Raw genomic sequence first — 24,250 nt, 5'->3', positions numbered from 1 at the left:
TAGTTTTGATGTGGAATATTTCCCAGAAGTTCTTGGGGGATGACTCTTCCCCCAGGTGGTTGACTTGGAGGTGGTAGAGCTTCTAGCAAGTAGGACTTACTGGTGAGGACCCTTCGCCTCATTGATGGGGTGGTCTTGAAGGAGACTCTTGTACTCCAGACACTTCTTCCTTCGGTTCTCTTCTTGGCCATGTGTTGGGAAATCTCTCTCTGCCACATTCTCACTGCCACATGGAGTACTATCTCACCCAGAGTTGTGGGGACACCAGACCTTGAGCAGAAACCCACTTCCCCTTAGGCCTGGGAGCAGGCAGCTGTGAGATAATGTTTACTGAAAACAATTCAGTACTATAAAGCTCTTGATAGGGCTCAGATAAGGGCTTGCTCACTGAAACACCATGACTTTGACACCCCCTATGGCTAGATGCCTCTTCCTGCTCCCTGCTGTTTCTCCCTGATTCTGGAGCGGAGATTAAACCACCAGCCAGGAGGGTGAGAAGTCTGGGAGAGCTGTTGGAGAATTGTATGTAGATGGATGGCAGAAGTCCTTAAAAAGGGAAGCGTTTTTTCTTGGGGAGTTGCTCTCCTAAGCGGACTTGGGGGCTCCTCCTAAGCTGACTGGGGAAGCATAAAGTTTTCTTAAAGCAACCGACTCTCTGTGTCATCTATCCCGACCACCTCGCTACATTCTCGGATACAGGCTGCACAGCAGGTGCGACACAGAGTAATAGGACTAGCTGAAGATGGACTGAAACACCAGAGTATGAACTGAAATAAGTTTCTTTAGATAAGTTCATATGCCAGGCATTTTATTATAGTGAAGGAGAGTTGATCAAGATAGCATGCTGGAAACTCAATCTGGATTCCTGTCCTACAGTCCTGAGGCAGAATACTCTTTAACCCTCTGCTTGAAAGTTCTTCAGTGATTGCATGATGCTCTCCAACCACCCCATTAAGGATGGTAGGCTCCATGAGTCGATTATAAATGTTGATGACATACCAAATAACTTCACAGCAATTGCCAGACTGGTATATGACTGAATGACAAGGCATCACAGCCTAGTCAACCTGACCTGTAGAATGGAGCCATCTCAAACTCCAAATAGTCTTTGGCTCACATTTTTTTCCAGAAAGAGTTGGCTGATGTCTATGGTAGCTTCAATGCTAGTGGGCTTCCCGTCACCGTGATCCTCAGAGGGTCTACCCATGGGCAGAATGCTAGAAAGCCTGCACTTCCCTCAAGCTCCCTTTCCAATACCCGATGCCCTTTGCTTTCACTCCCAAGCAGTCACTTCCTGTGACCACTCTGTGTCCCCTTCACATCCACAAACATGCTGTCTATCCCAGTAACTCTTTTTGCACTTTGCCCAACTTGTTCTCACATTTTATCACTGTGCTGCTCTCCTTGAGAAACCAGAAGACGGTGCGTTTAAAGGAAACTGCAGAGATAAACAACCAGCAGAGGGCTCAGTAAGTGACCATGAATCCCAGACAGAGCTGTCCTCGAGGATCACGGGACTTAGGGACCATTGTGCTACCCACCCCCTATGTGACTTTGGTCACATCACCGGCAGAGTCCCTGGACATCAATTTCCACACCTGCAAGACAGGGCTAACCATTTTAATTCTTGTCTTAAAGGGTTGGCATGAGATGCTATGAGTTTTGCTTTGAGCACTTTATAACTGTTTGTTCTATTTAAGCATTACAATGCAAAGAACTGTCTACAGTCAAGGAGGAAGTGGTCTCCAAGGTGGCCATCCCGATCTACTGAGACCACATAGCGCCTGGTGAGGATATGCCCCCGGCCTCTCTAGCTTGATAGTTTCCGCTCATGATTGTGGTAACTGTATGTCCTCTTCCTTTAGAAAATCTGGAGGCTGAGAGGTGAGAGCTGAGATGAAAACCTACCCCTAGAATATTTCCCCATGAAAACAAGACTGTAAGGCAGCATAAGGGGATGCTTCCTGTTTGTAATCTACTCGATGTCTCTTTTAAAGGCCCTAACATCTTTGTATTGCTCCCCTGTAAGAAAAGGGAGCAGAAGCTTAGCAAAACTCCATAACCTGTAGATCAGAGTGAGGGTAACTAGTTTCAAAGGCAAAGGGGCTTGCCAGCCACACCCTGATTCTTCCCTCAAAAACTCTGATGTAGGCTAGTCTCTTGCAGGACTTAAAGAAGACCACATTCTCCCCTCTCTCTCTCTCTCTCTCTCTCTCTCTCTCTCTCTCTCTCTCTCTCTCTCTCTCTCTCTCTCTCTCTCAGTTTTTTGAGACAGGGTTTCTCTGTGTTGCTTTTGGAGGCTGTCCTGGAACTCGCTTTGTAGACCAGGTTGGCCTCGAACTCCTGCCTCTTCTTCCTGAGTGCTGGGACTAAAGGCTTCACCACTGATGCCCAGTTTGAAACCACAGTCTCAAAGGTTGTTTTCACGTGTTTCAGAATTTCTCTTACTTTAGAAAACTGGACTTGTAGTCTAGAAATCTGCTCAAAACTACCAGGGAAGGGAACTGAGACACGGTCTGGAAACCTGGTATTGCATGTGTGTGTTTGAATTATAAAACCTGGAATTGCATGTGTGTGTTTGAATTATAAAACCAAGGACCAACCAACAGGAAAGTGGATGTCCCAAGACCCAACTCTCCATTTGTTTCTAAAATAAACCTCTGCTAATGCAACACATGTCAGTGCCATGTGCAGAAAAAGATTGCTTTTTCTTTGAGTGGCAAGTAAATACAATTTACAGGTGAGATGAAAATGTTCAAAGTAGTAGGCTCAGGGAGCTTGGCAGGATGAATAAAACCAAGGCAACACAGGGATTCTCCACAGTGAGGGATCTCAGGGCCAATTAGTTGTGGTTTCAAAGCGCTGATCAAAAACTTATTCTTCTGTCTATCAGTCATCCCAGCCACTGGACATGTTTAGGCAAGAGCGACCTACTATGCACTAGACACCCCCAGACCAGGTGGCGGTTAAGGCAGTGCTTCCAGTCTGAGAAGAGGGTTAGGTAGGAGTAATAGGACACACAGATGACCCACGCAAGCTGCTCTCAGGCACTCAAAGGTGCTCAGAATGAGATACAATGTGTGGGGCTTGGTTTCCCGGAGGGGCCTCTAGAGGAAGGGCGCTGGGGGGAGGTCCCCTCCCCTCAGTTAGCATCTGAGACCTGAATGAGAAAGAGCCTGCTCTGCAGGCCAGGAAGAGATCTCCAGGCAAGCTGCAACCACTCAAAGGTTCTAAGATCCAGGAGAGGAGAGGAAGGCAGGCAATTTAGGAGGAGCCGGAAACAGCCTGAGTGGACTGAAGAAGATATCCCGCAGGTTCTGAACAGGGCTTACAATGACGTGGGTTGGCTTTAGAAACTCATCTGAATGCTTGGTGGAGAGCTGCTTATGCAGGGACTACCAGGAGGTAGGATGCCTGCTGCCTTGGGAAAGAGGACTCCAAAGCCTCAAGCCAGATCTCCCAACGATTCAGGCACTGCGTTGATAAAGAGGAGGCTGACTTTATTTTAACAATATCTCCATTTACATACATGCACATCTTCGTACTAGGAAAATGGTTTTATTATTATTTTGTCAGAGGTACAAGGTGGTGTGGCTGCCCATTAGCAAAGATATGCATAGGCCACTGAATATAACAAGGTGATTCACTGGGGTTACCCGGAACCAGTATGCTGGGCTTTTGGATCTCCCTCTAGCACAGAACAGTATCTAGGAGATTAATTCTTCCTTCTGGTCGAAATGCAAAATTGCAGAAACCGTTCGCTACATATGTCCGGCCATTCTCAAGAGGGCAGACTCCTTCGTTGGAGCATATTTTATTAGAGGCCATGCATCAGTTTCTACCGATAATTATGGATAACTGGAAGGAAACGGAGGCTATGCAGGCTGAATGGGATTGCCTTTGGGTTCAGCCTACGTTGGAAGCTGCCTGAGCAGCAGATGCTCGCACCCTTCCTTTAGGGGTGGAGGCAGGGCTTAGGTGCTGGTGCTTACGTCATGTAGTCCATTTGCCCATAAATCACCATCATAAAATATGCTGGGAGGTATGATGGCGCTGGATGCCTAAAAAGGTTGGCAAGCCCCATTCACTGTCGTCACCGCCAGTGGCAGAGGGGAGTGACAAGATACCCGCACGTCGCTGAATAGTAGCGCGGCATAATAAAACGTGCTTTGCACCATGTGTGTCACAGATTTTTTGGGTTTTCTGGAAGGGTTTTAAATTTTTCCCCCTTTCTTTCCAAGTTCCGCCTTCTTTGCAGTCAGACCGGCCCCAGCTGCTCATCGGCCGGCCTTCGACTCCATCTGTCCTTCCGCTGGGGATGAGGTTCTCTCGCCAAATAGAGAGCACAAGTTTGGCTCCCCAAAGTGACCATAGTAACCTCTACCTTCTTAGCTCGACCCCAGCCAAGGGCAGGCCCACAGGAGGACTGTCGGGAGGGTGGAGAGGGAGCGTGCCGGTAGGCTGCTGGCCCGGTACACTCTGCACACGAAGCCTGGCCAGACAACCGGTCTGCGCCTCCTCCATCAGCACCAGAGTCGTGGGCTGCGCGTCCATCCCGCCGGCTCCCTTTCAGTCCTGCTACGGAACCGAGACTCGCAGGTTGGAATTCGCCCTGAAGCCAGCCGCATCAAACACAGGAAGGGGACGGAAGAGTAGGACACCGGGTCGGAGGGGGCGCTGCGCAGTCCCCAGCGCCTGGAGACGCCGGGATCGGGGGGGCGGGGGAGCGGGAGGCAAAGGATGCCTTAGCAGCCTGATGTGGGAGCCGCGCTGCCTCCCACCGTTCCTCCCGCCCCGCGCCCTCTCTCGGCTTCCCCGCCCTTACTCCACCCCCTTCCCGGCCGGATCCCCTTCCTCCCTGTGTGCGCGCTTTAAACAATTTCCTCCTTTTTGGCAAAAGAAATAATGCACCTGACTTTACCAGGGGGAAACAGTCAGCCGAGCAGAACAAGGAACAGATGTAGAAAGAATAGACGAAGAGAGAAAAAGCTTTGGGACTGGCTTAAAAACATCCAGGGGCTGCAGAGGTGGCCCTGGCGGCAGAGACGGCTAGAGCAGCCACCGCCTGCGTGAGCTGCGGGCAGAGGACGTCTGCACCGGTTGCAGATGTCACCCTGGGAACTCCTGGGTCTCTTGGTTTGTTTGCCAAACAAAGTCTTTTCTTCTCTGGCTCAGATACTGAAGAAGCTCCTGGATTGTTCTGCGATCCCGCCACAAGCTGGCAGTTATCCGGAGCCTTCCTAAAGAGCTGGGGAAGAGATGAACCCTGCTGGGCGGAGGATGGGAGAAGGGCGTCAGCCAGCGGGGTCACCCCGGGGGCGGCCCTGCGGCTCCGGGACGCCGCGCTCCCTGCTCTGGTTCTTCGTGCACTCCTGGCTGTGGGCTGCCTCGGGCTTGTCTGCCCAGGTGTTCAATCTCAGCCTCTCTGTGGACGAGGGGCTGCCCCCCGACACACTGGTTGGTGACATTCGCGCGGGGTTGCCAGTCGCTCAGCAGTTGGAAGGGAACGGCTTCTTTCTGTCAGAGGACTCCGATGACTCCCCGCTGCTGGATGACTTCCACGTGCACCCGGACACCGGCATCATTCGCACCGCACGGCGTCTGGACCGCGAGCGGCGTGACCACTACAGCTTCGTGGCGGCCACGCTGTTGGGCGAGGTGGTGCAGGTGGAGATCCACGTCAACGACGTGAACGATCACTCTCCCCACTTTCCCCGCGACTCCCTGCAGTTGGACGTCTCGGAACTCAGCCCCCCAGGCACTGCTTTCCGCCTGCCGGGAGCCCAGGACCCGGACGCGGGGCTGTTCAGCATCCAGGGTTACACCTTGCTGCAAGCATCCGACCTGCTCCAGGGCCCCGCAGGACCTTTCTTCCAATTGCGCTATGGGTCGCTGGGGCCACCTGTGTCGCCGCCTCAGTCGGTGTCCTCAACACCCCTGGAGCCCCTAGACTTGGTGCTGTTGAGGCGTTTGGACCGAGAGGAGGTGGCAGAGTACGAGTTGCAGATTGAAGCCTGGGACGGTGGCAGTCCTAGGCGCACCGGCCGCCTGCGCGTACAGCTGCGTGTGCTGGATGAGAACGACAACCCGCCAGTTTTCGAGCAGGGCGAGTACCGCGCCTCAGTACGTGAGGACGCCCAGCCGGGCACCGAGGTGTGTCGCGTGCTTGCCACTGATCGCGACTTGGGGCCCAATGGCTTGGTGCGCTACAGCATCCGGGAGCGACAAGTGTCCTTGATGGGCGCAGCTGGCGGGCCACCTGGCGATCCGGGCTATTTCTCGGTGGAGGAGCTGAGCGGCATAGTGCGGGTGCAGAGACCTTTAGATCGCGAGGCGCAGGCCTGGCACCAACTGGTGGTCCAGGCCCGCGACGGGGGCGCAGAGCCAGAGGTAGCCACCGTGCGCGTGTCCATTGACGTGCTGGACGTGAATGACAACCCGCCCGCCATCCACCTGCTCTTTCTTACCGAGGGAGGCACAGCCCGCGTCTCCGAGGGCGCTCGGCTAGGAGACTATGTGGCTCGAGTCTCGGTGTCCGACGCAGATGGTGACCCAGAGAAAGAAGAGGCTACTGGGGTGCTTGGTGCGAGCCTTGGGACAGGCAGCATCAAGCTGTCCTTGGAGGGTGGGAACGGAGCCTTCGCGCTGCGGCCAGGAGGCCCTCCCGGAGTATTTTTCCTCTGCATCGAGGGCCTCTTGGACAGGGAAAGCCGCGATCTATATGAGTTAAGACTAATAGCCACCGATGAAGGGTCACCGCCATTGAGTACAGAGGAGTCGCTGCTGCTCTGGGTCTCGGACCTCAATGACCAGCCACCTGTCTTCAGCCAGGAGCATTACTGGGCCTCAGTGTCCGAGGCCGCAGTTCCAGGAACCTCGGTGGTTTGGGTCAGTGCTTTGGATGCGGACCAGGCTGGCACGGATCATGCCAGGGTTCGATATGCGCTACTGCAACTCTCGGATCCCTGCGACTCTGAGGCTCTGTCACTCAAGGCAGAGTGTGTCCCACCCTTCAGCATCAACCCTGACAATGGTTTGATCAGCACTCTCCGATCTCTAGACCGAGAGGCCCAGGAGGCAGTGGAGCTGAGGGTGGTAGCCCAGGACCTGGGAGAGCCACCACTTTCTGCCACCTGCCTGGTGAGCATTATTGTGGACGACGTGAATGACAATGAGCCCGTTTTCCCGTGGCAGGTGTATAATGTCACCCTTGCTGAGCACACCCCAGTTGGACACTGCTTTCTTCAGGTGAGTGTATCGAGTCTCTGGGCCCAGCTCACAGCCTCGGATGAATGGTGAGGATGTAAGTCTGTCTGGGAAAATGTGACCTAGGTGGCTGCATCCTGGTTCGAGAAGCAAGATCACTGGCTGTAGACCCTCTAGTGAGAGGCTAGTACATTACTTGATCTCCAGACCTTTGTGTCAGGTCTTGACTCTGATCTCTAAGGTCCTTTCTCCATCACAGGAGACTTGGATCTTTCTTCTGGAAGCCCACTTTCCTTCACTAACTGTGAGGGACCACCCATTGTCTCCAAGCGGGTATCCGACCATAGTCAATGGCACACATTTTTGAGACCTTTGTATAGCATCTCAGGACTCAGGGTAGCTTTCGTGTTTTCAAACATTGAATGCCTTTTGAGCGAGCACCTCCAAAGACCCCCTAAAAGTGTTTGGCCTTTTTAAGGAATCATTGTAGCCACCATGTTTGTGGGCTGAGATCCTTTAGAAGCCTTCGCCACTGGGATGCTGAGAGTCACCACGACCAGGGTTACCCCAGGCCCTATCCTGAGCTGTGCTGTTTGACTTTGGTGTGTTTTCTAAAGTTCTTGAATCTTCTCTCCTGCATGGCCAGAGTGCTGTGCTCTGTCCCTTCAGGCTGTGCCTCCTTATCACTTCTAGTCCTATTCTTACCTGGTGTGAGATATGCAAACTCCAAGGACTTATTTCCTCCAGGATGACCTGAGGGGATAAAGTGACTGCTGGATTAGGCTTCGATTAGCCAGCTGCCTAGTAGATTTCAGACCTCTGCACTGTACTGCTTTTCAGCTAGGAGGCCCAGGCTTTAGCTTTTATAAAGTACGGCCCTGATATCCTTTAGATAAGTGAGGTGCTTTATACAGTGAAGATGGGTTTCGTGGTGGCTTATATCTTCTTAGCTTTGTGGTTAACAGTAATCTTCATCCCTTCACTAACTCCCAGCTTCTGGAAATATGGGTCTTGACCATATGGGGTCCTAAGGCAGATCAGGGGAGCTGTAAAAAGTGTGACAACATGTAAGGGTTTCTAAACTCCCCAAGACCAAACATTGATTCAAATTAAACTCAAACTAAGTTAGAGGTGTTCCTGTGTTGTGTCATGTGACATCACTACAGTCTTGCCTCTGAACACACAGCATGCGCACTTGGCATTGCATACGTCTGCGGTTCACATAGCACTGGCAAACATTTCCAGAAATACCCATGCTCAGTCTGGGAATCTCGATTGAACTTCAATGTTGTGTTTATTTTTAATTTTTATTGTTATTTTACTATATAGCAATATAAATTTATGTATACATCATACATGTATATAATTACATATGTGTGCATAATATATACTTCTATATAATATATAATTTCTGCTTAAGAAGGATTAGAATCTGTTGTAGCCATAGTTAGCTCTTGAACTTACTATATAAGCTTGTATTATCTGTATTCTTTGGTCTTATAAACATAATAGTTTATAGAAAATGATTACTTTTAACATCTACCAGCTGTTATTCCTCAATATATAGACAAAATTAGTATTTTATTGGATTGTTTTGTGTTAGAATATTTGTTTTTAAAACTACTGTCTGAGTTGTGACTTGTCTTAAAACTATTCAATGAATTTTGACTTAGATTATAGGGTATTTTCAATAATTTCTGACATGGTCCTAAACATACACCTACAATTTTGTTCTGAATATTTATGTAAAGCCATAATATCTCAATATTAGTGATTACAAAATCAAAATATGGATTAGTTCTGAAAAACACTGAAGATATTCTACATCATGCAGTATCAAGCATTCAGTCAAGAGCTGTGAAAAATTACACAAAACACCTATTGTATTAGTTCACAAATCTGGTTTTGGTCTTTAATAAATGATAAAATTATCTGTATATCAAACAATTACCTTAAAATAAATTTATTTGTGATTTATCATCAATAGATGCTTAATTTACATGCCTAATTTATAATTGTAGAGGCCCAGGGTAAGTGTCTACACTCTAGTTGATCAGCAATTCTGAGTTATTCAAAGGTATCTTGAAAAGCAGTTACTACTCCCTGCTGAAACGGACAAGTCCACAAGTATCAGAAACTAACACCACCAAGGTGTTTCATTTCTTAACTAGAGTCTGATGTCAGATGGGCTAGAGGCCATTGTCTGCTTGAAATGGAGAAAGCCTTGAGAGGGGTATGTATTAGTTCCACCATTATCCAGAGATCATCCATGTAGTCTTAGGAACACTGAAGAAGAGGTTGAGACATGGAGGAGCCCAGTGCCCAAAGACATGGCCATTGTTTAACAATGAAGTCATGACAAGGAAAGGTTGGGCAGGGTGATTTCCAGTACTTCTTCTGCCTGGGAGGCAGAATAAAATATAGCTTTGTTTGAAGGAGGCAAGATGGGTTCATTGTGGCTCTTTTGATCCAAACACATCTATAGAGTTGCTTCTATAATTGTGAAATGATTCTGCCACCAAGGATGAAGCTATCCCCTCAGGTCCCCATGTGTGCTGAACCCATTATGATGGCTCATCTGGGCTCAAGCTGCCTCTCTGAGTAATTCAGCTTCCCAGCTTCCCAGTGCTGCTGGAGACAGTATGAAATTGTGCTGATCAGAATTTCTGGAGACTCCAGGTATCTGTCTACTTGCTTGACTTTGGTGGCTTCCTTTCAGTGACTGCATGAACTTTTCTAGTCCTGAGGAAATATTTTCCCTGAATTCAAAGGTGTTTTCTCTTCTCTTCTCTTCTCTTCTCTTCTCTTCTCTTCTCTTCTCTTCTCTTCTCTTCTCTTCCCTCCCCCCTCTCTCTGTGTAGCAGGGTTGAAATAAGGTTTCTCTGTGGCTTTGGAGCCTGTCCTAGAACTCACTCTGTAGACCAGGCTGACCTTGAAATCACAGAGATCTGCTTTCCTCTGCCTCCCCAGTTCTCGGATTAAAGGACTGCACCACCACCCCCTGAGTCTTTCTGTGTTCTTATTTCCCCCTTCTTTGTTGCCCTCTCTCTTTATCTCACCCACTCCCTTTCCATTGTTCCTTTCTAGTTTTTAAACATAGAGTCTTATTACATAGTCCAGGACTCACTTCTGCTTCGGGCTTTCACATAGCGAGATTAAAGCTGAGCCAAAGTAACCCCTTCTCTCTGTAAGTTGACTATCTCGAGTATTTTGTTACAGGAAAGAAAGCTGAGTGTGTTAGCTCTGTGAGCACTTGTCTCAATGTCTTCATTCCTTTCTCCCTACCTACTCCTTATGGAGTACCCCCTTTTTTAGCAGAGCTCCTTTACCCAGAGTCCCTTCAGTCTCTTGGTCTACACTAGGGCTTTTCAAACTTTCCACTGATCTCTCCTTTGTTCTGATATATCCCTGGCATATAGGTATATAACATAAGTATACAAATTAAACATCTACTGATAATAAATCATAAAATAATTGACATATATACATATATATACATTTTCCATGTATTAAAGAAAAAGGGAATTTGCATAATAAGGAGATGTGCTTGTTCAATTTTACATAAAGAATTAACTCTTGGTTGTACACTTAATATTGCAGTATGCAGAATATCTTCAGTATTTTTCAGAATTGATCTACAGTTTGGTTTTATAATCATTACTACTAAGAATGCTGCATAGCATAAACAATGTAGTCCAAGATGGCAGAAGTATGTTTGGGGCTAGTTAGGAAATTCTTGGAAATTCTGTCTTAATCTCAAGCCAAAATCCATTGAATGATTTTTTTTAAATGAAAGTCAAGTCAGCAACTCAGACTGCAGTTTTTCAAATCAAACATTCTAACTCAAAACAATGCAATTTGTTCATGCAAAGGAATGATGGGAGGAACACATTAAAAGTCTTTGTTTTCTGTAATTAAAACCTTATGCTTCTGGAAGAGTAGACAAGCTTTGTGTGAAGAGTCAAAGTCCTGCAGACACACATAGTTTGGCATCTGAGCTGCAGTGATTCAGGCAGGGTCTGTGGGTGTTGCCTGGTGTCTTGGCAGGTGTGGTGCGAAGTGCATGTAGCAGGTGTTTAGGACCAAGGCTGCAGCAGACTTGCTTGCACTCTGCAACATGGGCGATTGCTGCCACAAACTCCCTGTATTTATTACATGTCGGATTTTCACTTAACTTTGGTTGTTGTTTATTTAGAAAACTTTTACTTTTGCCAAATATTTTGTAACCCCCCCCCACACTGAATTACATGACTGCATGGGATTATGATCCACAATTTAAAAAGCTGTGGTTCTGTGATGGAGAGGGATTAACTCCCAGTCATCCAGATAGTGTCTGAATCCAGTTCAGGTATCTAACCTGAGAGCCTTTTTTCTCAGATTACTGCCCCCAAAGCTAACTTCAGCCTTCAAAAGAGGCTCCCCTCACTGTGATGTGAGCTGTGCTCACAGCCTCTACTTACAACCAGATTTTTTTCTTTAAATTTTTATTTTTACAGCTATTCTTGTTTTACATGTTAATCCCAGTTCTCGCTCCCTCCCATCCTTCCCTGCCCCCTACCAACTCCCTATCCCATCCCCTGTCTGCTCCCCAGGGAGGGTGAGGCCTTCCATGGGGGAACTTCAAAGTCTGTCATATCATTTGAAGCAGGGCCTAGGCCCTCCCCCATGTGTCTAGGCTGGGAGGGTATCCCTCAATGTGGAATGGGTTCCCAAAGTCCATTCATGTACTAGGGATAAATACTGATCCACTGCTAGAGGCCCCATAAACTGCCCCTGCCTCCCAACTGACACCCATTATCATGGGGTTGGGTCAGTTCTATGTTGGTTTCCCAACAACCAGATTTTAAAACAGTGTTAACTACGGCTCTCATGCTTGCATAATTTGAATATGGGATAAGACTATTCCTTCATAGCCCCTCAAGAGCCCGGAGAATTCATCCACTAACTCATTTGTTTAATCAAACAGCCACATCCATTGATTAAAGGACACCAGGTGAACAGCTATTTACTGAGTACCTACTATATAGTGGAAAAAAGTTTTTGGTGCTGGGAATATAGCAGTGTGTGCGTGTGCGTGTGCATGTGTGTGTGCGTGTGCATGTGTGTGTGTGTGTGTGTGTGTGTGTGTTACAGTTGTTCCCTGAATAGGTAAAAGCAACGGATCCTGTGTACCTTGACGGGATCGAGTTTACTGGTGTTTGAGTCGTCTGCACTTTCTAGTGTTCTTTATCTCACGAGCTAGAGAAGTGTGCTGAAGCCAGACAGCACACAAGGAGCTGCAGACAGGGTGGTGGTTAGTCTGGCGCCTCCCTCCTTTGCGTCTGTGTTTCATTGGCCATGTATCAGATTTACTGTAAAGTTTATTCCACCACTAAGCTGCCGTTGGCTCTTTGGGATTCATGGTCTGCTTTGCACTGCCTGTCTTGTGCCTTTTGCCTCCCTTGATGCTGACACACCCTCATTGTTGAGCACACACACTTATTTGCTTTGTGTACACCACCTTTGATGGTTATATTTCTACTACCTGCATAGGTCTGTGTTATTTTAGACAAAGTGAACCCAGTCTACCTGCTCACATGTCCAGGAATCAGATGTTTCCATGACAACCATTTTCACTTATGTTCAAAATATGTCCAAGTCACCTACTGACTATCATCTTCTCTGGTTATCTGGCCTACACAGCTTAGTATCTTAGTTACTGGTGTGTGTGGTAAGGCTCTGAATGAGCTTAATGGCTTCCTTCTTCCCTCTCCCACCCATCTTCTTACTGCCTCTGACTCTTCTCGATTGTGGAATGTGATCACATACACTTGAGTATGCACTAAAAGGAGAAGTGTAACAGGGAATCTCTGGGCTGTGTCTCTAGCTACATGGCTTTGTAGGCTATGCTCTGGGATTAAAGGTGAGCGACGGTGCATGACAATGTTTATAACTTTGAATATGGTGATAAAATACGGACCTTGGGACCAAGGTACCTGGGTCTGAATATGGTATACCTCCTCACAGTCATGTAGTTTTGGGGAGTGGGCCATCACTTCTTTATCTACAAAACATAGATAGCAGCAGCATTAATTTGCTTGTTTTGTGAATGGTGAACCAATACATACATGTTTAGAGCAATTCTTGACTCAAAAGAAGTGTGATATACATAGGTATGGTGTGTGTGTGTGTGTGTGTGTGTGTGTGTGTGTGTAAAAATGGCACATTCCTAGAGACAGCCATCTCCATAGAGCACTCAGGAAGACTTTGGGAAATTATGATCAGTAAGACTGCCTTCCTTGGAAAATTGAAATCTGACAATAAATTAACTTCATTAACAACCAAACACCAGACTTCTAATGGGGCAGTAGTCTCACAAATTAAAAATGAGAAATGGTGGAAGTAATTTATGTTTTCATAGCAGGTTGGGGAATTAGGTAGATCATATATATAAATACATAAACATATGCATGCAGTTTTTCAAATGTGAGCTTATTTGAATCTTAGTGAGTTGAAACCTTGATGTAAAATGAGTGTGCTTTTGAAACAAGATCAGGTGGGCTTCTTCACAAACATGAGAATATCTAGTCAGTGCCTAGGATTCTACAGTTGGGAAGGAGCCAGGACCTTCCAGGGAAGCCATGGGAAGTAGTCTTTTTAAGGAAATTGATGATTTTTAGTTAGCCTACCTAAAATGAGTTTCATTATGGCATTTTCATATTTATGTACATAATTGAATTTTGCCTATATTTGGCCTTCATTATCCTCCTGTCTTGTTGTCTTCACACTACAGTTCTAAATGTATGTGTATGTATTTGATAGATTTCACATATGTGAAAAATATGGCATTTGATATTTTGCCTCACCCCCTTGAGGTTCCTTCCCCAAGAGGTGCCATATATAGTTCTTTTTATTTAACTCTAGAGTTCACAAATGAGAGAATTTGTATTTGTTTCCTCAATCTGGCTTATTTCACTTAACATGATAATCTTTACTTCTGTCTGCTTTCCTGCCATGATATGATTGCACCTTTTTTTATGGCTGAATAAAACTCTGTTGCGTGTATGTTCACTACATCATCTGCTGGCTTGTTTCATGTCTTCGCTATTGTGAATAGATGGGAAATTAACATGAGTGTGTAAATATCTTTGTGGCATGCTAGCTTGGATTCCTTCCGGTATAGACCCAGGGAGGGGATATCTAGCTTATATGGCAGTTATAGTTTTCGATTCTTGCAGAATTGTTACAGGAATCTATAGTGCTACACCAGTTGACATTTCGACCAGCAGTAGATGAAGGTTCCTCTTTTGCCACATCCTTGCCAGCATTTGTTTCCATGGTGACATCCATTCTGAATGGGAAGCTCAAAGACGTTTTCTCATTTCCCTGTGTCTAGGGATATTGATCATTTCCTCAAATATTTATTAACCATTTGCATTTCCTTTAAAAACAGTCTGTCCAATTAAATTTAGTATGTGGGTTTATTCTTGTCAAATAGTCTGATCTTGCGCTAGAACCATGATGACTTTGTCACTATTGCTCTGCAGTATATTTTGGGCTGAGGTACTGTGATATGTCTAGCCTGGTTCTTCCTGTTACATTGATTTGTCTCTTCATGATCTTCTCAGAGTCTTTGTGTAGTGTTTGATTTTTTTTCAAGCTCTCTGAAGAATGTTAGGATTTTCATGGTGATTTTGTTGAATGGGTAGGTCGCATTATTGCCCTCAGCATTTTAAAGTTTTCACCATAGAGGTGTTTTACTATGAATAGGATTTTTTTCTTGATTTCCTACTTGGTAAGATTGTAATTGACATATAGAAAAGCTATTGAGTTTTTATGTTGATTTTGAATCCTGCTATTTTATTCAATGTTTATCATATTTTAGAGGAAAAATGAGAAACAAAATAATGGGAAATATATATAAGCAAAATTAAATAGCAGCAGGGAGGGAAACAAATAAGTAAAACATAAAAATGTCCTTTCCAAAGAAAAAGTTGGGGTTGGGGGATGTCTCTTAAGTACTGTTTGGACTCAGGAAGGCAAGACCAGCTCCATATCTGTACAGGTGGAGGACCTGTTGCCTTACTTTCAAATCCACATAGGAATCGAACTTCCTCCTGGAGGGCTGTGGCTTCGAGTTCTGAGGCTCTGCAGCAGTGGACCACGGGGATCCAGAGGTTGATCTCCTGGCTAATTTCAAGCTCAGTGCTGTCAGACTCCAAGGTTAGTCTTAAACGAAGAGGTCAGCTCCTGGCCACAGAGCATGGGTTAGCTTACCCTATGCACACAGCCTGGGCTGAGCAATCTGCCATCTGCACGCTTTAGCTTGCCAGTACCCTCTTCCTATGATTGCTGGCATAGCTGTTCCTGTCCCTCAGGCTTTGGCACAGTGACTTCAAACTTCCTAACTTGTGTTTTTCCCCTGTTCTTAGACTCCAAAGACAGCTCAGTTTTAAACAACAGGCTGCCACCAAAGATGACTTCCAGCCACAACTCTTGGGTTATATAGACTGGCTAAATGGAATTCCTTTCACCTCTGACTCGTTCCATCAGAGGAGTCACACTAACATGGCAGCTGCTCTGGAGTAGGTAGGTGTCTCTCACAGGTGACCCGCCCTACCTTTCAGATAAGCTTCTCTTTCTCTTTGCCCACCAAGGGTCTATGCAGCTGGCATTGCGGTGGCTGTGCAGTGAGTCATCTGTCTTCCTCTCTCAACGCCCTTCCTCTTTGTGATGACTTGAATGAGAATGGCCCCCATAGACTTCCTTGGCCCTCAGCTCCTGGAACTGTTTGGGAAGGTTTAGGAGGTGTGGCCTTGTTGGAGGAGATGAGTCACTGAGGTTTCAAAAGCCCAAGCCATCTCTGCCACCTACTTTTAGATAAGATGTAGTCTCTCAGATACTTGTCCATCACCATGCCTGCTTGCCTGCTGCCAGTCTTCTCGCCATGATGGTCATGGAGTCATCTCTGAAACTATAAGCTCCCAATAAACCCTTTCTTCTGCAAGTTGTCTTGGTAACAGTAACGTATCACAGCAAGCTAAAAGTAACTAAGACACTCGCTTTCTTTTTACTGAACGGCCTAGTCTGTCTTATTCCTCCTGAGCCTCACCATCTTTCTGGGGCGGCAGCATCTACAGCACCATCTTACCTGGAAGTCTGTATTCTGGAAGTGACTTGGAAGAAAACAAGAGGACACCACCCGGGAAGAGGTGCTGCATTTGCCTTCAGCTCATCTTGTATTCTGATGAAAGCCAAGGCAGATTTCTGAGTTCATACTGAAATTCATAAAGTGAGGTTTGGGAAAGGTTTTTTTGTTGAAGAGTTAAAAAGGAAGCCATCAGGCAAGCTGAGTAAGAAATCCCTGAATGAGGGGATGTGAGTGGGGTAACTCAGAGGATGTCGTGAGAGGTATTCTGCTTGGAGAACTGGGAAAATGAGAGAGAGGGAATAGTGGAAAGAGTAAAAGAGAGTAGACACTTCACTCCCAGCGAGCATGGTGGGAGGGATGATGAGCAAGCAGCATTCTGAAAGATGACCTCTCAGTTTCCTGCATGCTGTCCTCGGCCAGCAGTTGCGGAAAACATACCTTGAAGACTGTTTAGAGATTCAGGCTACAACACAACAGCAAGAACAAGGCTAGGATACACACCTGTGAAGTTGAAGCTGTGAACAAGAATGTGAAGGCGATGAGAGAAGAGATGGGGCCAAGGATGAGGGCTGGGGAAGAATTCTGTCTACTCCTAATGTTTGAAGGCAGGGCCCCCCAGTGCTTAGGTGATTTGCTTGTTCTCCTAAGTTCCATGGCCCATGGCCTAGATATTTGACAAGCTCTTCCACCTTCTTGAGCACATAGAAACACATTATCTGACTCTGCTAGTTCCCTCCCTCCCTTCCTCCTTCCCTCCCTCCCTCCTTCCCTCCTTTCCTTTATTCCTTCCTTCATTTCTTCTTTCATTCCTTCTTCCCTCATATTCATCCTTCTTTGGATTTTTTAAGACAGAGTTTCTCCGTGTAGCTGGCTGTCCTGGAACTCACTCTGTAGACCAGGCTATCCTCGAACCCACAGAGATCGGCCTGCCTCTGTCTTCTGAGCTCTGGGATTAAAGGCCTATGTCAGCACTGTCAAGCTCTGCTAGTTTCTTTCTTTCATCTTCTCTGTTTGCTGTAGGCCTTGCCAGTGCCCCTTTGTACTGAAGAAATACAAAGCAGTCTTTAGCAATCTTTTGTCTCTGTGATAACTCTTGTGATGCAGGTATGTTGCTGTCCCATTCTTTCAATGGGTCCAGTTTTGTTTTATTTTTAGCCTTGCTTCTACTCTAAGAATTGCATTCCCCAAGATTGTGGGTTCTAGCTTAATCTGGAGTCAGCTAGAACTTCTATACCATTTAAATTTCAGTTCATCCCAGAACCTGGTCACAGCCGAAACTTCTCTTAGTCTTTGATTGAGTTAGTCTTTTTTTTTTTTTTTTACAAAGTAGGGTCTTACTATGTAGCCTTGGGGTCCTGGAATGTAATAAGTAGACCAGACTGGCTTCCACCTTGCCATTGTCTTTTCTCAGTGTCCCAAGTGTGTGCCGCTAGACCCATTAAATTTTGTTCTATTTTAAAACAAGTATTTATTACCATGTATGTGTGTGATGTGGTATGTGACTTCAGGTCATATTTGGGGGTCAGAGGACAACTTTGCAGAGTTGGTTCTTTCTTTCTGCTGTGGGTGTCAAACACAAGGCCTTCAGTCTTGTGTGGCCAGTGCTGTCACCTGCTGAGCTATCTCACTGGCCCCGCGTTTGCATTTTGAATCTAGGATTCTTTCCTAGGATACTTATTCTTTTCTTGCATATAATTCTCTAACTGAGATTCCTCAGCTCACCAAATTAACTCTTGCTGTATGTATGTATGTATGACATACATATCTGTATGTATGTCACCAATACTGGATCAGTCTAGGTATGTATTAGATATGTTATGATTCTGGGTAAACTTCCTTCTAGCACATTGGTGCTGTGGAGGACTGTTTGAGTAATTCCAAGAGACCTGTTGACCTTACTGTAACTATGTGTTATCATGTGGGGTCTCAACTCTGCTGGGTAAGTCTCTTGCATTTACTGTAGCATCTCTCCTAATGTCTTTCTCTTTCAGCACACCATCTTGCTCTTTGTAGAGCTAATCACAGCTCCTATTCAGGTGAACCCTGCAGATGGAAACTTCCTGGTGTTGATCTCCATATTATCTGATCTCTGGGGACTATGGGATTTTCTTCCACCAATGAAGCAAATACAAATTCAGACTCCATATCTTATCTCTGTTTACTTGACATGAGTTCTTCATTACATTTTCTTTTCTGCCTTTGACCCTCCACCTCAATTCATGTTTCTTCTCGTTAGAGAAGATTTGAAAGTATTTATGGATTAAGCCTGTGAATATCTTGTGCCTGTTAATTGTAAGGGCTAAGAGAGCAGCTCCAGCCCCTCCCCAGTGTCCCAAAGGTGAAAAGGAAGGGGCGAACTTAGTAACTTCACACACAATCTGAGGGTAATCCTCTTTATTTCACATGTGCTTTATCATTCTGTTTCTAATCTAATAATCCTGTCCTACTTCTAACTTCTCCATATTTCTTCGATTATTAAAAACTCTTCTCCTTCAGGAGTCTTGAAGTGATAAAGAAATTTCTCTCATTGGTCAAAAGCACATTCCTAGGGCAAGAGATAAGGAGCTAAGCCATTTACCTTAGTAACACCAGGGTTCAAGGCCATAGGAGTAAAACCATGACCAGACAGGGAGGGCACAGTGCCCAGTGACAACTTTAAGACATGGATCTATTGTTTGTAGACTAGTAAGTGACGAACTGGCCTGCTTTTCCTAGTAACTTTGGTTTGACATCTGACCTTGTACATACTTGTAAGGTTTCAAACTCATGATCTATTTACAAAAAGCCTTTAGTCTAGTTTGAACTTGCTGTGAGGTAAAAGTGAGCTAATTGTGTGTGGTTAGTCTGAGCAAGAGAACAAGGCAGGGTGGTAAGAAGAGTCCAGTGTCCTCGTAGGACAAATAGATCCTGTTATGAGGCATGTCTCAGTACAGATTCTATATATCAAAATGATACAACTAAACAAAAAGTCATCTTCTAGACCATCCACCAATATATGTGTCCAGCAGATGGAATATTTTCATGAGATAAACACACAAGCAGGTGAAACACCCAAAGCTATTCTTAGGAAAGACAAGATCATCGGGAAGAGTGACATGACTCAGGAGAGCAACTGGTTCCCACATCCAGTGCCTCATGGCCTTGCCAAGTGGGGCTACTCCATCAGGAATCACGCTCCTAGTGGGTCAACCTTTTAAACACTAGTTAATGCCTGCTGTGTCTCTCATGGCCCCTGAGGGTTAACTCAGCGGCTTTCCCCAGTGCCTTGTCATGACAGGTGTCTGCTTCTTGTTGGCCTTTTTCTTCACTTAGCTCTAGTCATATGTTAAGACTCCTTCTCATTGATAGAAGATTTCTGGAAAGCTGTCTTCTGTCTATTCAATGTCTAGCATCTGCTGAAGTAGACCTAGAGCCCTGGTTTAGTCCATGAGCAGGTATGTCTTCATTCACATCTGCTGGCGTCAAGAAACTGAGAAGGAAATGTAGTGTAAGAAATGGTATACAGAGTCATGGAAGGACATGGCCCAAATCCCAGCACTTTGAAGACGGAGGCAAGAGCATCAGCAGTGTAAGGACAGCCTGAGCTACATGAGAGCCTGTTTAAAAAACAAAAGCAAACAGACTAAAATAAGAGATGTAGGAGTTACCATTGCTCATTTTAAAATGTTGCATCTCATCATTGATAGATGCCCTTCAATTTATTAATTTGTATGATAAAGTTTGAACCCATTGAAATAGGATGTTTTATGAACCAGACGAAGAACATGTCTTGATTATTATTCGAATAACCTTGCTACTTTTAAAATTCTGTCCGGCCGTTAAGCCTACAACACTGTCCTGCCTTGCAACAGGACATTGCATCATGCTTAGTAATTCTTTTTCTAATTTCTTTCTTAAAAGACCAGGTTGTTAAGGTCATTGTAGGATTTACCGTTTTCCTGTCAACATGCGTATCTCAGTCAGCTTACTGATGAAGTGTGCGAACGCTTTTAGGTGGAGGCAGAAGATTCTTGCAGGTCCTTATTAGTTCCATGGGTCCTTGGTTTGAGCGGAAGGAGAGAAGTCTAGTGAGCAGAGGCTTGTGCTGTGGAGTTAGACAGATGTGCACTTAAATCTCAGTTCTTCCCACTTAGTAGCCTTCTTTGGAGCAAGTTCCTAAGCTTTGGGAACCTCAGTTTTTTTTTCACTCTTAAACAGGGACAATACTAGGATCTACCTTGTAGGATTAGTGTGTGACTAAATTTGACAATGGGTAGGCAGTTCTTGAAGCAGTTCCTGACCATGGAGAGCCCCAGGAAGGAGGTTCAACTTGTCAATCATGAACTTTAGGTACATAAAGGTACAAAGAGGGAGTAGAAGGAAGACAGCTAACCCTTTAAAAAGGCCTCCTTGGCTGGTTATGTAAAAAGGTTACTGACACAATCTTGCCACTCACTTGACATTGTATTTGAGAATACAGTCCCAAATATAGTTAGGAGTTGTGGAATATCAGTTTAAGATGTGTTGCCTTTTTTTATGCTGTGGAATATTTATTTAATGATGCAAAGATGTGTTGCATTCTTTTATGTTGTATTTGTTTAACCCTGTGAAGCTATGTCACTTTGCCTGTCTAAAACACGTGATTTGTCTAATAAAGAGCTGAACAGCCAGTAGCTAGGCAGAAGAAAGAATAGGCGGGGCTGGCAGACAGAGAGGTAAATAGGAAAATAAATCTAAGTTTGAGAGAAGAAGTAAAGAAGGAGAAATGAGAAAAGGAGAAGGAGAGGAGGACACCAGAGGTCAGTCACCCATGGAATAAGAAGGAGAAGAAAGAATATAGAATAAAGAAAGGTAGAGAGCCTAGAGACAAAAGATACATGGTATAATTGAAGTTAAGAAAAACTGGCTAGAAAGAAACCAAGCTAAGGCCAAGCATTCCTAAGTAAGAATAAGTCTCTGTGTATTTCTTTGGGAGCCGAGTGGCAGGCCCCCAAAGAGTAACCCCCCCAAAAAACAGCAACACTTAGGTTCTTTCCTTAAGCAGCTAGACAGAACCTTATGAGCTTCAGGGCTATCTTGACTCTCTTGGCTTCCAGCAGAGCCCCGTGGCTTGGATCCCTGCTGCCTCTCTGGGTCATACTTGAGTGTTACAGGGCATCTGTTACCTGGATATTCCTTTGATTTTCCAAAGTCAAGAAATTTCCCAAGAAAAAGGGACCACAGGCTTGATCTCACAGTTCTTTTTCTGCCAAGATGAAGTTCACCTAGGGAGGATGAAAACCTTTGGTATCTTAGGATTGTGGTCAACTTGTGTCATCATCTTTTTATTGATTATGCTGAGAGTTGTTTCCTCCCCAAGAAAGGGTCAAAATGGGATGAAGAGAAGAAGTGCTCTGGGTTTCCCTTTAATGAAAGATGACATCATTAATATTATCAGTCATATGTTCTATCAGCAAACATTTACTGATACTATTTGAAGCATGAAGTTGAAGTCATGAAAAACAATGACATATACTGTAGGGAATTGACTACATGAACAAAAGACATGGATTAAAACTCATTCCAGCTGCTCTGGGCCTGAAGATCAGGCCTTTCTCTGAAGTTTCTTCTGGGCTGGGATTCAGGTCTCTCACTGACACTGTTCAGCCTAGACACAGGGGTGTGGGGTTAGAGATGTGCCTTGGTACTGCCTCAAATAGATGATGGGACAGACTTAGTAGACTTACCCTCTCCGTGGAGCAGATGGGCAGAGTGAGAGGAGAGGAGGGATTGGGATGTAAAAATAGACTGATAAAATAAAAAGACTCAAAAAGCTCATTCCAATTCCTTCTTACAGTAAGTATAACAACACATTATTCCTAACCAATAATTTCATACCTTTAGGTATAAATTTTAGGAATATTATCATGATTAAACATTAATACAACATTTCAGTAGTGTTTTTGTGTGTTGTGTATTATGCTTGATATTCGACCTCTACAAAGAGTGCTGCTATCTTTGTAAATTAAAACTTGTACTTCCTACCTTTGAATGATTTGAATACTTTTTAGTTGTGTAGTGGCTTTTGTCGTCAGACATCAGACACAATCTTTGAATGAGAGAGGACCAGCTGTGTGATGCTTTGAGGACATGTGTGTGACAAAAGCAAGAAAGACCGATAGTGCGGCTTTGTCCTCATGAGAACAGCAAAGAGGGACGGTCAGCGTGCACTCTAGATCACTTGGGCTTTTGATGATGGCTAACTAAAACTTCTGTTCCTCCACCTTTGAACGATTTTGTTTTCTTGTTCAGAATATTCTGCAATTGTTTTTGTGCTCCATTTTAAGGAACTTTTCAGAATTAGGCATTGTTGTGCATGTGATTTGAAGAGGTTAAACATTATTTGTTGCCTTGCTGTAAGCTGGATTTAGATGGAGTTTAACTTTTAAGTTGTTTCCTTGGAAACATTTCACGCAGTATGTACCTCCAATTTCTGTGTCTGGAAACCTAGAGGAAGTTAGTGTTTATACTCAGATTGGCTTCTCTGACCCCCAAGAGTGAGCTTTCTGAGCATATGCACTGTTTACTCTCTTTTGAAGTACAGATTATTTTAAGTATGAATTAAAAATAATACAAAAGACAGCTCTGTTACATGAGGCATAAACAATAGTGCAATATTTCAACTCTGGCAGACCTATTTCCTGAACTCAGCTTATAAGAAGTTTCTTTTTTTTTATGGCACCTTTCTTGTGCAGGATTCCGTTTTCATGGTTGTGTCCGTCCAACTTCCATGGCCACTGCTAGTGTCCAGCATAAAGGAGAGAGGTGACAGGAAGGGCAGTTTGTCAGTTAACGTTTGTCTGTATCCAAGGAGACATGCTCTCTTGGCCAGTTTAAACATTTCCATTTGGTGCCTATTTCAGAAGTCTCCTAAAGCCACAAATGAATTCAGTATGCTTTCAGTATGCTTTGCACTAGAAAATACACACACCACACACACACACACACACACACACGCACACGGAAGCAAAAGCTTACTGGTTCAGGGTGTTTAATAGGGGTGAGTGTTGAAGAGTTGAAACCAGAAGTCTATTTCAGTTTGGCCCAAGAATAACAGACAATTCTGTGTATTTATAATTCCAGGAATTTGGTTGGAGAATTGATAATCCTTTGGGAAAATGCAGGCAGAGAAGCAAGTTCCATGGTGTAGCTGATAGTGATTTCCCCACCGCATCCACATTTAGTGGAGTCACGTAGTAGACCTTCTCATTGTGCTCACTTGAGGCTTAAGTGTAAAGAACCTCTTAAAATTATTGAGAACAATGAAGACTGAGTTCTAACACACCAAGGAGCGCTTATCTAAGGAGCAAGTCAAGCTGAGTGTGTTAGCACATGCTTCTAATCTTAGAATTTAGGAGGCTGAGACAGGGGATCATGCATTTGAAGCTAGTCTGGGCTATGTAACAAGACCTTGTCTAAAAGAAATTTGTTTTTCCCTTTGCTCTGTCTCCTTTTAAAAATTTGCATGGCTTTGCATTGCTTGTAAAATGAATTTCAAAATCATTCCCCAAACTCACCTTACATTCTGTATTCTTATTTCAAGACACTCTTCCCCATCCTTTCCTATGTTACAAAATCATCATGTGCTTTCTTTCCATAGGATTTGCTCTACTTTATTCACTCACAAAATTCATGCATGTTAAGGCACTTTACACCAACTTGATGGTATTTTGACACAGGGCTTTGGAAGAAAGTAGGGTTAGATGAGGTCATTAGTATGGGGCCTCATAATAGAGTTAGCATTCTTATGTGTAAGCAGAGGAAAAGGGCAGAGTGTGCATAGCTACAGCAAGGAGATAGGTAGGTGTTCACAAACCTGGAAATAGCCCTCACCAGAACCACATCATGTTGGCACTTTGAGCTTGGCCTTCCAGCCTCCTGAACTATTGCTTAAGC

General features: G+C 44.9%; 1 protein-coding gene across 1 annotated transcript in view; it reads left to right on the top strand.

Annotated features, from left to right (window-relative positions):
* The first annotated feature begins 5,107 nt into the window (after positions 1–5,107).
* Dchs2 (dachsous cadherin-related 2) overlaps positions 5,108–24,250 on the top strand; it is a 223,668-nt gene continuing 204,525 nt past the window's right edge. The window contains exon 1 of the mRNA XM_040752593.1: positions 5,108–7,248. Within this exon, the coding sequence (XP_040608527.1) occupies positions 5,260–7,248 (1,989 nt within the window). The 5' untranslated portion in view covers positions 5,108–5,259. The remainder of the gene's footprint in view (positions 7,249–24,250) is intronic.

The sequence above is a fragment of the Mesocricetus auratus genome, unplaced genomic scaffold (assembly GCF_017639785.1).
Source record: "Mesocricetus auratus isolate SY011 unplaced genomic scaffold, BCM_Maur_2.0 Super-Scaffold_100009, whole genome shotgun sequence".
NCBI classification, from domain to species: domain Eukaryota; kingdom Metazoa; phylum Chordata; class Mammalia; order Rodentia; family Cricetidae; genus Mesocricetus; species Mesocricetus auratus.
This window is presented reverse-complemented; position numbering and strand designations above follow the sequence as displayed.